Source organism: Pseudophryne corroboree, chromosome 5 (genome assembly GCF_028390025.1).
Source record: "Pseudophryne corroboree isolate aPseCor3 chromosome 5, aPseCor3.hap2, whole genome shotgun sequence".
NCBI classification, from domain to species: Eukaryota; Metazoa; Chordata; class Amphibia; order Anura; family Myobatrachidae; genus Pseudophryne; species Pseudophryne corroboree.
Window position 1 is genome coordinate 128,580,286 of NC_086448.1, and position 15,839 is coordinate 128,596,124.

Below are 15,839 nucleotides of genomic sequence, written 5' to 3' on the forward strand. Positions count from 1 at the left end.
CAAACAGCAAAAGTGATCTTCTAACACAAAACACAACATCCACAGCAAAAGCTGCAAATAAAAAATGAATTGGACTAATTAAGGAATTTAAACTAAAAGTGCAGGATGGGTAACACACTGTACTACAAGCAGTGTATAAAGGGGGTAATTCCAAGTTGATCGCAGCAGGACATTTTTTTTAGCAATTGGGCAAAACCATGTGCACTGCAGGGGAGGCAGATATAACATGTGCAGAGAGAGTTAGATTTGGGTGTGGTGTGTTCAATCTGCAATCTAAAATGCAGTGTAAAAATAAAGCAGCCAGTATTTACCCTGAACAGAAACAAAATAACCCACCCAAATCTAACTCTTTCTGCACATGTTATATCTGCCTCCCCTGCAGTGCACATGGTTTTGCCCAACTGCTAAAAAAATTCCTGCAGCGATCAACTTGGAATTACCCCCAAAGGTGATAGCATTGCATTAAAATATTAAAATGTACAAACAAGAGTACACAGACAGTGCCAGCACACATACACACACAACGTAGCGGGTTATTTACACCTGATCACTGTTGTGCGAATTTGCAAGATGGGTGATTATCGATCGACTGCGCATGCGTACGGATCGTATTACGCATGTGCGAGGCTAAACAGCAAAAAAATCTAGAGACTTTTTTGATTGCTAGGCGCGCACAAGTTGATGGAATGGAATCCGGCGTTTGGGGGTGGTAACTGGTAGTTTTCTGGGAGTGTCAGGAAAAAACGCAGTCTGTTTCAGGGAGGGTGTATGACGTCAGCTCCGGCCCCGATCAGCCTGATTCTATCGCAGTGTAGGAGCAGGTCCTGGGCTACACACAGACTGCACATATTGGAAAAATCATTCGATGGCGAGTGAGTTGCAAACTTTTTTGCAGCTGACCGGAGATCACCGAGATTTTCGCAAGCCATACGCAGACTTGCACGGGGCGGGTTTTCACTCTGGTCGGCAGCTATCTGATCGCAGATCCCCGCAAATGCGCAGAGGAGCAATCAGGTCTGAATTAACCCCCATAGATACCAAACCCACTCCTAGTTACGTGCTGAGTACTGTATAATCAAAATGGCTGAGGTGCTAATTATTTCACCAGTGCTCAATCATGGATATCCTTAAAACCTGACTTCAGGAATGAGTTTGGGAACCACTGGTCTAAACAGTTAACAATAAAATAAACTATTCTGAATGGAACCATGTATAGAAGGAACTCCTGTGTATAGTATAGGATAATTGCAATCTCAAAACCTAGCAGCACAGCAATGCAGAAGGGGCACAATATGCCTACTACAGCACGGGCAGCTCTCACTCGACACAAACAGCAGGGTCACACCCCACTAGTACCTCTCACCCGACACACACAGCTTGGTCACAACCCCATTAGAACCTCTCACCCGACACACACAGCTTGGTCACACCCCACTAGAACCTCTCACCCAACACACACAGCTTGGTCACAACCCCACTAGTATCCAGGCCTGAAACTTCTCAATACATCCCTAGAGAAAATAGTTTTTTTTATTGAAAGTGACTGTGCATCACAAAATGCGCTTGTGCAAGTTAAGACTTGCATGGCTGTTTTGTTTTGTTTTATGCGATTTGTAAGAGCGCCTTACCGACTCAGTGATCAGAAAAGTGACAATGGGGGTAATTCCAAGTTGATCGCAGCAGGAAATTTTTTAGCAGTTGGGCAAAACCATGTGCACTGCAGGGGGGGGGGGGGGCAGATATAACATTTGCAGAGAGAGTTAGATTTGGGTGGGTTATTTTGTTTTTGTGCAGGGTAAATACTGGCTGCTTTATTTTTACACTGCAATTTAAATATCAGATTGAACACACCACACCCAAATCTAACTCTCTCTGCACATGTTAAATCTGCCTCCCCTGCAGTGCACATGGTTTTGCCCAAATGCTAAAAATTTTTCCTGCTGCGATCAACTTGGAATTACCCCCAATGTTCTCTAACCGTCCAATAAACAATGCTAAGAAAGTGTGTGCATATTTGGAATTCATGAACAAGGAAAAAAATAATAATGTCCCATTGAATGAACAATGGCTAAAGAATATTATTACAATATCACAATGGTCAAAGATTATTATCAGATTACATGTAAACTCTCATAAACCCTTTCAGTGTTAGCACACAGTTGCAGCAAGGCCTTGCAAATTAACATTCACTTAATAATAATAATACAGGTACTGCCAAAAAATAGGATTTTAAATACCTAACGGTAGTCCATAAGGGATATTGGGGACACAGTAGTACGATGGGTATAGACAGGGTCCAAAGGAGCCAGTGCACTTTAAATTTCTTCCACTGGGTGTGCTGGCTCCTCCCCTCTATGCCCCCTCCTACAGGCAGTTATATGTTAAACAGTGCCCGAAGGAGAAATGACATACTTGAGAGAAGGAACATAACAACGAGAATTGTGGTGAGATTTATACACCAGCACACCATAACATAACTGGGCCAGCAACAGCTGGCAACATAAACAGCAACAGCTGAACAGGTAACACCTAACAGAGAACCTGCAGAAAGTCACCGCACAGAGCCAGGTGCCCAATATCCCTTACGGACTATGAGAAAAGGATTTACCGGTAGGTATTAAAAATCCTATTTTCTCTAGCATCCATAAGGTATATTGTGGACACATTAGTACGATTGGGATGTCCCAAAGCTTCCAGAACGGATGGGAACGTGCGGAGACATCTGCAGCGCCGCCTGCCCAAACTGGGTATCCTCTTTGGCCAGGGTATCAAACTTGTCGAACTGCACAAAGGTGTTCTTCCCCGACCAGGTAGCTGCTCGACACAGCTGCAGGGCCGAGACTCCACGGGCAGCCGCCCAAGAAGACCCCACTGATCTTGTAGAGTGGGCCTTCAGAGATTGTGGAACAGGTAAGGCTGCCAACACATAGGCTTGCTGAATAGTGATCCGAAGCCAACGAGCAATGGACTGCTTTGAAGCAGGGCAACCCTTTTTCTGACCATCCTATAGCACGAATAAGGAGTCCGTCTTTCTGATCCGAGCCGTCCTCTTGTGTTTCAAGTGGAACGCAGAGATGACCTTCGGCAGGAACTGCTGCCTAGTCCTAAGCTCCGCTCTCTCCTCGTAAAAGACTAAGTATGGACTTTTATACGATAAAGCCCCCAATTCTAGCAGAAGCCAGGGCCAGTAACATCACAGTCTTCCACGTGAGGTACGTGTCTTCTACCGTCCTCAGAATTTCAAACCAGGAGGACTGCAGAAATCGTAAAAACCACATCCAAATCCCAAGGTGCCGTAGGCGGCACAAACGGAGGTTGGATGTGAAGCACCTCTTGCAAGAAGGTCTGAACTTTAGGCAGTATAGCCAACTTCTTTGGAAGAAGATTGAAAGAGCTGAAGTCTGAACCTTAATGGATCCCAGACATAAGAGTTGATCCACTCCAGTCTGCAGGAAACGAAGAAATATTTCCAAGTAAAATTCGGCAGATGGATATGTGCGTTCCTCGCACCAGGAGACATAGCTCTGTCAGATATTTTGATAGTGTTTTGATGTCAGAGGTTTCCTGGCTTGCATCATAGTGGTGTCACGATCCGGGTATCTGGACGCCATTTCTTACCCATCAGATGCCTCCTAAGGCTGGCTCAGCGCTCCAGGACCGGATCCCATCTGTTATCCTGATGTGTACATTCCTGTATCCTCTCCTGTCACTCTGGGACGCTGTCACAGTAAACGCCATATTACACCTGGCATGGCGTCTCCCGCGGCCTCCGCCGCCGTCCCTGAACTTCTGCATGCAGGAGTGTCTGAGTGGCGATTACGTCAGCCGCGGCCTCCGCTGTGTCCGCGTGGTTGGATGTGCATCTGTCAGCCTGGCGCCTCCTGTCTCCGGCGGCCGGCGCCGCCATTACTGTTTTCATTACCACATGGATTACAAACCAAACTTCCCTCCAAGTGTCTGCATGGGCGCAGCCATCTTGGATTCTGTCAGCTGATCATTTCCACCAATCTGTTCTCAGTATTGATAATCTGCATAATTGCCTAGCCAATCCCTTCCTTGCTGCAGGTATAAATACACTGTGCCTGAGCAAGGAAGGCGTCAGTGCTTTGGTTGTCAAACCTAGTTCCTGTTTGTCTCTCTCCTGTGATTGTCTTCCAGGTTCCAGCTCCTGTCTCAAGACTTCCACCATAGAGACCCGCACCAGCATTCCACCTGCGGTGTAGCCTGACTCTCCAATCCATTGTGGATTCATCTGTTTCCAGCTACAACATTACCTGCTTCCAGCTCAGCTTCCAGCAGAGTACAGCTTCCCTTAAAGGGCCGGTGTCCTTTCTACACTTTACCACTCTCCACCGGTATTATTATTTCTCCGCTCTCAAGTTCTACATTTCAGTTCATATTTCATCGCTCCCAAGTTCATTTATTATTTAACTGGTTCCAGCCAGTATCCACTCCGTGCTAACAACAGTCTGGTTCCAGCCAGTATCCACAGCAGCTGTTTTATCTTCAGCAACCCAGCTTTTCCTGGAACACCAGCTGGCACAATCCTGGGTTATCTCCATTGCTACAGTCGGGCCTGGTAAGGACTTTCCATCTAGAAGATCATAAGAACTATCTCACACTACCAGTGCCCTGTGGCTCCTGCCATCCTGTAGTACCCAGGAACTGTATTTATTCTTTGCTGACTTTTACGTTTTCTTTTACTGCTGCTGTGTTGCGGAGTTGTCATAATAAACATCATTGACTTTTATCCAAGTTGTCGTGGTCACGCCTTCGGGCAGTTATTATTTATGTTACTTACATGTCCAGGGGTCTGATACAACCTCCCAGGTTCCGGTACATCTCAGCCCCTACAACTGAGGCTGCCTCCCGTCAGCTCAGGCCCTCAGTTGTGACAAGTGGCAATGACCTTTTTGGAAAATCTCTTGTGAGCCAAGATGTTCCGCTCAACTTCCATGCCATCAAACGAAGCTGCCGTAAGTCCGGGTAGACCAATGGTCCTTGTTGAAGATCCCTTCTGAGTGGTAGAGGCCAAGGGTCTTCGACGGACATGTCCAGGAGATCCGTGTACCACGCTCTCCGAGGCCAATCCGGGGCAAGCAGAATTGTTGTACTTCTTGATGCGAGATCCTCTTGAGCACCTTCGGGATCAACGGAATCGGAGGAAACACGTAGACCAGCTGGTAAGGCCAAGGCGACGTCAGTGCATCCACTGCGCACGCCTGAGGGTCTCTGGTTCACAAGCAAGAGCAGCAAAGTTTCTTGTTGAGGCGAGACGCCATCATGTCGATCTGAGGGCAACCTCACCGGTCGATGATCATCTGAGGATGTAAGCCCCACTCCCCTGGGTGGAGATCATGGCGACTCAGGAAGTCCGCTTCCCAGTTGTCTACTCCAGGAATGAAGATTGCGGACAGTGCGCATTTCTTTCCACCCAGAGGAGTATTCTTGATACTTCTCGCATGCAGGCCCTGCTTTATGTCCCTCCTTGTCGACTGATATACGCCACGGCCGTGGCGTTGTCCAACTGGACCTGGAATGCCTGATCCCGGAGCAGAAGGGAGGTCTGAATCAGAGCATTGTAGATAGCCTGAAGTTCTAGGATGTTGATCGGAAGTAGGGCCTCTTGGGCAGACCACCTGCCCTGGAACTGCACCCTTTGGGTGACAGCCCCCATTTTCTTCAGACTCGCATCCGTCGTGCTTAGGATCCAATCCTGAAGCGTCAACCTTCCCGGAGATTGGGAGACTGCAGCCACCAGAGGAGTGAAATCTTGGCCTGGGTTGACAGTTGAATCATCCGGTGCATCTGCAGATGGGAATCGGACCACTTGTTCAGGATGTCCAATTGAAAGGGTCTGGCATGGAACCTTTCATACTGAATGGCATCGTACGAGGCTACCATCTTTCCCAACAATCTTATGCAAATATGAATGGAAACTCGAGTCACTCGGAGAACCATGCAAACTATTTCCTGGAGAGTTCTCACTTTGTCCTCTGGGAGGAACACTTTTTGCGCTACAGTATCCAGTAGCATTCCCAGAAACAGGAGCCACCGAGATGGCTCCAGGTGGGACTTCTGTAGATTGAGGATCCAACAGTGGTGTGACAGAAGTTGGATAGTGCGATCTATATGGAGCAGTAGGAGCTCCTAGGAACTCGCTTTTATCAGGAGATCGTCCAGGTAAGGGACCACGTTGACCCCCTGGACTCTGAGCTGGAACATCATTTCAGCCATCACCTTCATGAACACCCTCGGAGCTATAGACAGGCCAAAGGGTAACGCCTGGAACTGGTAGTAAACGATCAGTAGGGTGAACCTCAGATAGGCTTGATGAGGAGACCAAATTGGGATATAGAGGTAGGCGTCCTTGATATCCAGGGACACTAAGAATTCCTGATGTTCCAGGCCTGCAATCACTGCTCTCAAAGATTCCATCTTGAATTTGAAAACCTTTAGGTAAGGATTCAAGGACTTCAGATTCAAGATTGGCCTCACAGACCCGTCTGGTTTTGGCACAACGAACAGACTGGAGTAGTAACCTTGTCCTTGCTGTTGCAGGGGTACTGGAACGACGAGTTGGGACTGGACCAACTTTGTGATGGCCTGTAGTAGCGTAACACGCATATTTTCCAAAGCTGGTAAGCTTGATTTGAAAAATTGTTGGGGAGGGGCATCGTCAAACTCCAGCTTGTAACCCTGAGAATTAAGGTCCCTTACCCAGGCGTCCTGGCAGGAACTTTCCCAGATGTGGCTGAAGTGACGTAACCGGGCACCCACCTCGAGATCCTCCCGGGGTGGGCGGGCACCGTCATGCTGAGGTTTTTGCGGAAGCTAAACTGGTGCTCTGTTCTTGAGAGCCGGCAACGGCTGGCTTCTTAGGTTTACCCCTGGTGCCTCTAGCTGCATTTGATGCACAGTTGGCCCTAGATCGAAATCTGGTGGACCGAAAGGACTGAGTAGACGGTCCTGGGTAGGTACGTCTAGCAGGCAGAGACCCAGAGGGAAGAAACGCAGATTTCCCAGCAGTAACTTTGGAGATCCATGCGTCCAATTCACCTCCGAAGAGCCATTCACCTGTAAAGGGAGGAGATTCCACATTGCGTTTGGAGTCAGTGTCTGCAATCCACTGACGCAACCATATGGCTCATAGCGGTGGTCCTAGCATTAATATTGCCAATCTCCTTTAGGGAGTCACAGAGGACTCTTGCCGTGTCCTGAATGTGTTTTAGGAAAGTTACCGTAGTAACCAGGGTCATGTCACCCGAGAGACCCTCCTGAATTTGAGTAGCCCAGGAGTGAACCTTCCCCCACATTCTTCTCAATGATTTGTGAGTACTGACTACACTGTTCACATGAAATGGAACCAGATGAGAGTGGGGAGTACCTGGTGTTACAGACACTGCATAATTTGTGTTTTACCATGGTGAAAACTAACACAACAATACACATACAACACAGACAGTTACAATGCAAGCCTGCCCTACTGTATGTGAGAGGAGACACAGAGGAAGAGAAGGCACCAGCACACCCACGCCAGAGAGCCCCAGTGAGGCTGCCAGCGTTTAGTTCATTGAAACACTGTTTTAAAATCCCAATTTTCCTTTAGGAATGTGTAATGTGCACAATTTCAGCAGCCCCCTCAGCTACACCCTGTATCAGTGATCCAGCGTGTGTCAGCGTCTGGAGGAGCTGTGTGAGGCTGTATCTGCAGAGGAAGGCGCCAAAATGCTGCTGAGCCCACTCTGATGTAGCTCCGCCCCCCTTCATGGCGCCGGAGCTACTGAAGACTTTATACTGGCAATGTCTCCCAACATGCTTAAAACTTCACATAAATGCTCAGTTAAGCCAACCGCTAGCCAGTTTTCACAGGGGCAACAGCGGATCGCCCCCAGGAGGGACCCGTATGCCTCACCTGCGTGTTAGCTGCACCATGAACCCGAGGACCCCCCTAGCGTGACCCCCGGTGTGTACCCACCACTAATGTTCACCTTCAGGCATCTATTAGGGGTGTGCGGCGTGCTGCGGTTGCAACAGCCAAGGCGCAGTGCTCCAGTCCTGCAGCGGGGAAGCGGCTCTGCACATCACGAGGCCGGTGACCCCTCCCCCCAACTCTCACGGCGCAGGTATGCTGTTGCTCAAACAGCATACTGAAATAAAAGTTTAGAAGAAATTTAAGAAAAACTCTGGAGCTAGCAGAGTATGCATCCTCTCCTGAGGGCACTTTTTTCTAAACTGCCTGTAGGAGGGGGCATAAAGGGGAGGAGCCAGCACACCCAGTGGAAGAAATTTAAAGTGCACTGGCTCAATTGGACCCAGTCTATACCCACTGTACTAATGTGTCCTCAATATCCCTTATGGATGCTAGAGAAATACACTATAGATTTAACGGTATGAAATATTTTCTCCAGTCACATAACAAAAATGAAAGAGTAGCACTGAACAGTGGATTTATATTTAGTGTGGATTTTCAGCACAAAACGATCGTTTCCAGTGCACACAGCCAACACCACGTGTCCCAGAGCTGCACTGCTGGCACAGGTGTTCAGTGTAAGGGATGCCTGAGTGGTGTAATTAAATGTGGTGCGGATTCTGTTTAAGAATGCCATAAAATGGGAGTTGAGTGTTCTCATAAAAGCACATTCTGCCGGTTGTCAGCCAGACCGCTTAGTGGGATCACTGTGTGTACTGTGTGTGAGGCTGAAATCAGATGCGGATGAGAATAGGACAACTGTATAAATACATAAACAGGAATAAATCAAAAAGTACTAGTGGAGACATCAAAGATGACACTAGATAACACTGGATGCACAATGAAGACAGAACGCCTAGTGATTCACAGCGGGCAGAAATATTTCTTAAAATCAATGAAGAATTTTCTCAAGTATATAGCAATCAGTGGTAACAAATCATAAACAATATACAAAGTACTGTACATTAACACCCAATATCTAAGTGAATAAGTCTAAGACTAGACTAGTCCTTGTATCCTACAAATTGGTAGCAGCTTACTGCCAGCAATAAATATACATTTTATAGGGTTGTCTCTATTGCAGCAGTAAATGCCTGGATAACAAGGTCACAGTAATATGGTTATAAAGGAGATGAAACGAGTAATGAAAGTGGACCCAAGGAAAATATCTGACATAAGAAAACATTGCACACACGACTTAATTATCCCCTCATGTTTCGATCACCAGCCATATCCAATTATGATACACATTTGTATTGTATAACATGTATGCTACTTCGTATATATTTTTAACTCTTCAGTAGCCCCTTACAACTGAATCTACGGATATTGAGACACTATAGGGAGATACTAGGGAAGTGGAGAAGCTGCCCAAAGCAAACAATACACTTCTAGCTATTATTTATCTAGCACAATCTATACAATAACAGGACGGAACTTAAATGTTGCCACCTCCTCTCGGCCCCTAACATTTCCGCCGGCAGCTATTAAAATGTTGCTGCTGACAGGTACATCAGCATTTCAGCTTGCTATCCCTGGGGTGGCGAGCTGAAATGCATGAAAAGTGACCCATTATAGGCGCCCAAACTGAACTTTTTGCGATCGCGCCCATGTTGTGAGTCTGGTGTAGCTGCTTTATGTGGCTAAACCCGAATGCTATGGGCACGATAGGGAACGATAACAGAGGACAATTGTATATCGCCTCGCAATCTCCCGTCACTTAAGACGGGAGATCGGGCATGATATATCAATTGAATCTCGCTCTTAGAAGTGAATGGTTGCTATGGGAAACTTATCCCTATGAACCCATGTCTGACATTGGTAATAAAAAGGGCGTTGGGTAGGAAATGCTGGCAGATGGGATGCCAGCGGTCAGAAGAAATAGGCATGGTAACTACACCTACCTCACCCCAATGTCCCCCTACCCCTCCCTCCCCGCAGCCTAACCCCAACCTTCCCCAGTGGTGCATAAACCTAACCCCCCTTTCCGCAGCTGAAACCTAACCATCTCTCCCCCACAACCTAACCCTAACCCTCCCCGGGGGTGACTAACCCCCATCTCCCTCAGCCTAACCCAAAGCCACCCTGAGGGCAGCTAAAGCTAAACACACACCCTCACCCCGCACCTTCCCTGCCTCCACGCTCGGTGCCAGTATATTAATGCCGGCTGCTGGCGCCGGCATTTTGATAAGTGTTGATATTTCGGCGTCAGTAGTTCCACTGCCGGGATCCCGACCGGATCCCATAAAAAGGGTCTATGTACTAAGACATGGAGAGGTAGAAAGTGGATGGAGATAAAGCACCAGCCAATCAGCTATTGTAATTTTCAAACACAGCCTGTAACTTGGTAGTTAGGAGCTGATTGGCTGATACTTTATCTCCATCCACTTTATCTCTCTCCAAGGCTTAGTACATGGGCCCCAAAGTCTAATGACCAGTGAGTCAGTAATGCCGCTTTCAGACAGCATAAGGGAGTCGCACCCGGGACTTATACATGGAAGCTTCCTGGGAGCACCTGCTTGAGACCCTTTCCAGAATGCGGCACCAACCTGGCATACACTGGTGATCTCCAAGCACCACCTCTTGGCATCGACCCAGCTTACCCTTTCACACAGCACAGCGATCCGGGATGAAAGAGTCTTCAACCCTGGTCGCAACCCGAGCTGAAATACCGGGTCGATTTTTTTCAACTGACCCCTCTCAGACCGCACAGCAACCCAGGGTTATTGTGGGTAGTCTGAAAGGGGTATATGCGAGATGCAGGCAGCACTACAAGACCAAAGCAATAAACACTCAGCTTCCATGTATCACCAATCCACACATGGATATTTCACACAGGATGGAGTTAAATGCAGCCTGCACTCAATGCCTCTCACACCGGTATTGATGTGTGCAGACGGAGATGCATTATCTCCCTGTTAATAAAACAAGACTATAAGGCTGTTGACAACCTCACATGTATTCCCGTCAGCAATGGAAGCAGAGAGGATTAACAAGAATTGTATATTATAGACAATGAGGACATCACATAAACCGTAACAACAAATATTACACTGGAGGAAGGTCAGGATAAGAGTAGTACAGCCAGACTGAAATCTGAGAACCTAATCTGATTAATACAATATTTCCGTTTTAAATTACATGAATGAAAATTCAATAAACCCAATTGTGCGATTAATTAGCAATTTGTGCTTGTTAAATCTGTCCTCTTATTTTAATGCTAACATTCTATTAATTTACCTTTTAGTGAAAAGATACCAAAAGTAAAGCCCCTCACACACATAAAATAAATTAAATGTACACTACTAATAACGGTTACTCTTTTCATCTTCAGAAAATCCCAATACAAAGTAGATAGAGAATCTGAGGTTTGTAAGACTCTCAAAAATTCTGTGTGAATACCTGGGGAGCTGAGATGGGATCAAAACTGGAAGCCGACTCTGTGGTTGAGAGCAATGGGAAAAACTGAGTATTCAGATCATGTGGAAACACAGATATTTCATTCTGACGGTACAGTCGGTGGTCACGGAGCTTCATCACCCACTCCTCAAACAGCTCTGAAGATTTTACCTGTAGAATAACAAAGAACTTGGCAGCTTTTTTTTTTGTACTTTGAAAACAGTTTAAACATATTAACAATTGATAAAAGTATAGAACCTATATGTAAGTGGTAACGTTTATATTTGTAATACAATCCATATAGTTGCCTCTGCAAGGAACAGCTTGGGGTTTTAACTAGGGAGCAGGGTCCGAGAGACAAGACCCCCATCGCATATGAAACAGAAATCTAGGACACCCGTTACACAGATGTATACAAGTTAAGTCTCCCATTTCTAAAAATCCAAAATGAGAATTTTTTTTGGAGTGAGACAGAGATAGTAATACCTTTGCTTCCTGATCATCCAAAGTATACAAACTATGCTTAATGCACACAATTATAAAAAAAAAAATACTTTATAATGTTACAGGTTATGGAGGGAATTCAATTGCACGCAGTAATTTACAGTGGGTTAATTGATCAAAGCTTTCGGCCTCCCAGAATGCACAGAGCCAGTCTCCTATATCCCCGCCTCCTGGCTCAGGGAATTTAGTTGTTTTCCAAAGCTCAAGGCAGGAGCATCATAGAGAGCCCTAATCAGGCGAGAAGAACACACATGCACACCTTTCCGTACAAGGAAGAGGTTAGTATGTGAAGAAATCCGCAAATCAGGTGTGTCAGGGTGGGATCCCTGTGGATACTGTGGACTTAGGAGAAATACCGTTATCAACGGTAAGTCAACCATAACTATTATTTCTCCTGTAGTGTCCACAGGTTATCCACAGGATAACAATGGGATTTCCCAAAGCAATTAAGTGGTGGGGACACTCCAGATTGGACAGGAGAATCCTTTGCCTGAATTCAGCGCCCTGAGAGGCAAAGGTATCGAAGGCATAATGTCTAATGAATGTGTTAATGGAAAGACCATGTGGCTGCCTTACATATATGTTCAGTTGAAGCACCACATTGTGCTGCCCATGATGGACCTACCTTACGAGTAGTGAGCAGAGACATTAGCTGGAATCACGAGATCAGCTTGAGAATATGCTTCTGAAATAGTCATCCGAAGCCACCTTGCCAGTGTCTGCTTCTCAGCAGGCCATCCTCTCTTGTGAAATTCGTAGAGAACAAAGAGAGCGTCTGTCTTTCTGATGGCACTGGTACGATCCACGTAGATCCTTATAGCATGGACTACGTCCAACGATGCAGCTCCCGTAGAATGGTCCGTCCCTTGGAAGGCCGGGACTACAATTTCTTCGTTTAGGAGGAGTTTAGATACGACCTTAGGAAAATACCCAGATTTGGTTATGAGCACCGCACTATCTGGATGAAAAATCAGAAAAGGAGGGCGACATATTAATGCCCCTAAATCTGAAACTCTTCTAGCTGAAGCAATACCCAGCAGAAAGAGAACTTTAGCCGTCAGCCATTTAAGATCCACTTGCTTTAGTGGTTCCAATGGAGCAACTTGAAGCGCCTTTAGGACTAAATTTAAATCCCAAGGCAATGCAGGATGAACAAAAAGGAGGTTGGATTTGAAGCATTCCCTGGAAGAAAGTGCGAACATCCTGTAGGTTAGCAATTTTCTTTTGAAACCATACAGTCAATACTAACACCTGCACTCTCAAGGAAGCCCCATAGACCTTTGTCCATTCCTGCTTGAAGGAATGCTAGGACTATGGAAACTCTGAAAGACCCAGGGTCAAATTTCCGGTAACCGCACTATTGAATATAGGCTTGCCATATATGGTGATAAATGCAAGCTGAGGATGCTTTCCTTGCTCGGAGCATTGTTTTAACTACCTGTTGTGAGAATCCTCTTGCTTTCAGGATGGAAGTCTCAAGAGCCACGCCGTCAAAGACAGTTGATCCAGATGCTTGTAATAGCAAGGACCCTGGGACAGTAGATCTGGACATTGAGGGAGTAGGAATGGAGCATCCATCAACAGCCTCTGCAGATCTGTGTACCAATGTCTTCTGGGCCAAGCCGGAGCTATTAGTATCACGGCACCCTTTCCTTGTTTTACCTTTCGCATTACCCTGGGTGACAGGGCGATCGGTGTAAACTCAGGCCAGACGAAAGTCCCATCTCACTGACAGGGCACCCACAAAGGTCGCTCTGGGATCCTTTGTTCTTGACCCATATGCGGGAACTTTGTTCTGACGGGACGCCATGAGATACAGCTCCAGTAACCCCACTTGTCTACCAGAGTCTGGAAGACCTTAGGGTGTAAAGCCTACTCGTTTGCATGAATGGCGTTTCGACTGAGAAAATCCGCTTCCCAGGACTCCCGGAATGAATACTGCGGACAAGACTGGATTTTGAAGCTCTGCCCACATTAACGTGCAGCTTATCTCCTTCATTGCTTATTGGCTGTGAGTTCCTCCATGATGATTGAGGTACACAACTGCCGTTGCATTGTCCGAGCGAATTTGAACTGGTTTTCCCTGGAGGATGTCCTTTGCCTGAATGAGTGCCATATATATGGCCCGAAGTTTCAATATATTTATTGGCAGGCAACTTTCTTCCTTGGTCCACTGCCCCTGGAAGCAACTTCTTCCTGACACTGCTCCCCAGCCCTGAAGACTGGCATCCACTGTCAGAATTTCCCAATCTAATATCCAAAAAGGTCCAGATGGGATGTCTGTAGCCACCAGACTAATGACCTCCTTACTTCCAGAGGAAGGACCATAGTCTGTTTTCATTGTCTGATGTAACCCATTCCATCTGGAAAGGATCAGAAGTTGCAAAGGCCTCGAATGAAATTAAGTATACACTACCATGTTGAATGTCGACACCGTAGATCCCATCACACGCATTGCTGCATGAATGTATACCCTTTGACTGTGTAGCAGCTCCTGGATCCTCGACTGAATTGTGGATATTTTGTTCAGAGGTAGAATTACTCTCTGAAGACTCGAATCCAACACAGCCCCAAAGTGAGTCATCCGTTGTGACGGATCCAGGGATGACATTGCCCTAGTTATGAGCCAACCGTGTCTCTGCAAATAAGCTATTTTCTGTTGCAGATGACACTGAAGCAATTCCTGAGACTGTGCCAGGATTAATAAGTTGTCGAGGTATGGAAAAATTCTTATCCCCTGCCGACGGAGATAAGCTGCCATAACCACCATAATTTTGGTGAACTCTCTGGGAGCTGTGGCCAGTCCAAATGGTAGGGCCTGAAACTGAAAGTGTTGCTGGATGATGGCAAACCTGAGATAGCACTGATGGAACAAGGAACATGTAGGTAAGCATCCTGTATATCCAGGGATACCATAAAATCCTCCGGCTCAATGGGCAAAATAACGGAACGTAAAGTCTCCATTTGAAACAGAGGCACCCAAATATACTTGTTTAGCACTTTGAGATTGAGTATGGGCCGGAACGACCCATTTGGCTTCTGAACCAAAAACAGGTTGGAATAAAAACCTTGTCCTTGTTGCGCCAGAGGAACTGGAATTATTACTCCTGACTGAAGCAACTTCTGAACTGCCTCCCGCAAAGTCCTGGCTTTCGTTTCCACTGAAGACGAACTCGTACAAAAAACCTTTGAGGAGGATGCTTCTTGAAGGCAAACGCGTAACAGTGAGATACCGCTTCTTGCGCCCAGGCATCCGTGGTGGAATGCTGCCAGATCTGTGCAAAATGAAGAAGTCGGCCTCTCACCCTGGGATCCCCCAGGTGGAGGCCCGCACCATCAGGCTGATGGCTTATCTTCTGACTTGGAAGCCAGCCGTCTGGTAGCCCAATGCTTTTTAGTCTTATCAGATTAAGACTGTTTGCCATAAACCTTTCCTTCTGCTCTTCCTGGAGTCCGAAAGGGCCGAAAAGCTTGATATCTGGGTTTGGATTTGCATGTGTAAGGAAACTTCACTTTCTTGGAGTCTGCTTCAGATTCAAAAATACTGTTTAATTCTTTACCAAAAAGAATATCTCCAGTAAAAGGCAAAGACTCTAGAACCTTCTTAGATTCTGAGTCAGCTTTCCATGTACGTAGCCAAGTTGCTCTGCGAGCTGCTACTGCTGAAGCTGATGCTTGAGAGGCAATTGTACTCATATCCAAGGCAGCTTCTTCCATAAAAATAGCAGCCTGTTTAATATGTGCAATATAGGATTTTTGCTCTCTAGATGCCAATGAAAGATCATCCTCCAATGCATCAGCCCAGGCTGCCACTGCTTTTGCCATCCAGGCTGAAGCCATGGCTGGTCTTACGATTGCTGCAGACAAGGAGAAAATGTTTTTTTTAAAAACATCTATTTTCCTATCCGTGACATCATTTAATGATGTTGAAGGCAGGGGGAATGTGGATTTTCGCACTAATCAA

General features: G+C 46.4%; 1 protein-coding gene across 8 annotated transcripts in view; it reads right to left on the minus strand.

Annotated features, from left to right (window-relative positions):
- Nucleotides 1–15,839, minus strand: part of OSBPL3 (oxysterol binding protein like 3) — a 404,452-nt gene that overhangs the window by 62,837 nt on the left and 325,776 nt on the right. For all 8 annotated transcript variants that reach the window (XM_063921703.1, XM_063921704.1, XM_063921708.1 and 5 more), the window contains one exon: nucleotides 11,375–11,542. In XM_063921703.1, coding sequence (XP_063777773.1) covers nucleotides 11,375–11,542 — 168 coding nt within the window. The remainder of the gene's footprint in view (nucleotides 1–11,374; nucleotides 11,543–15,839) is intronic.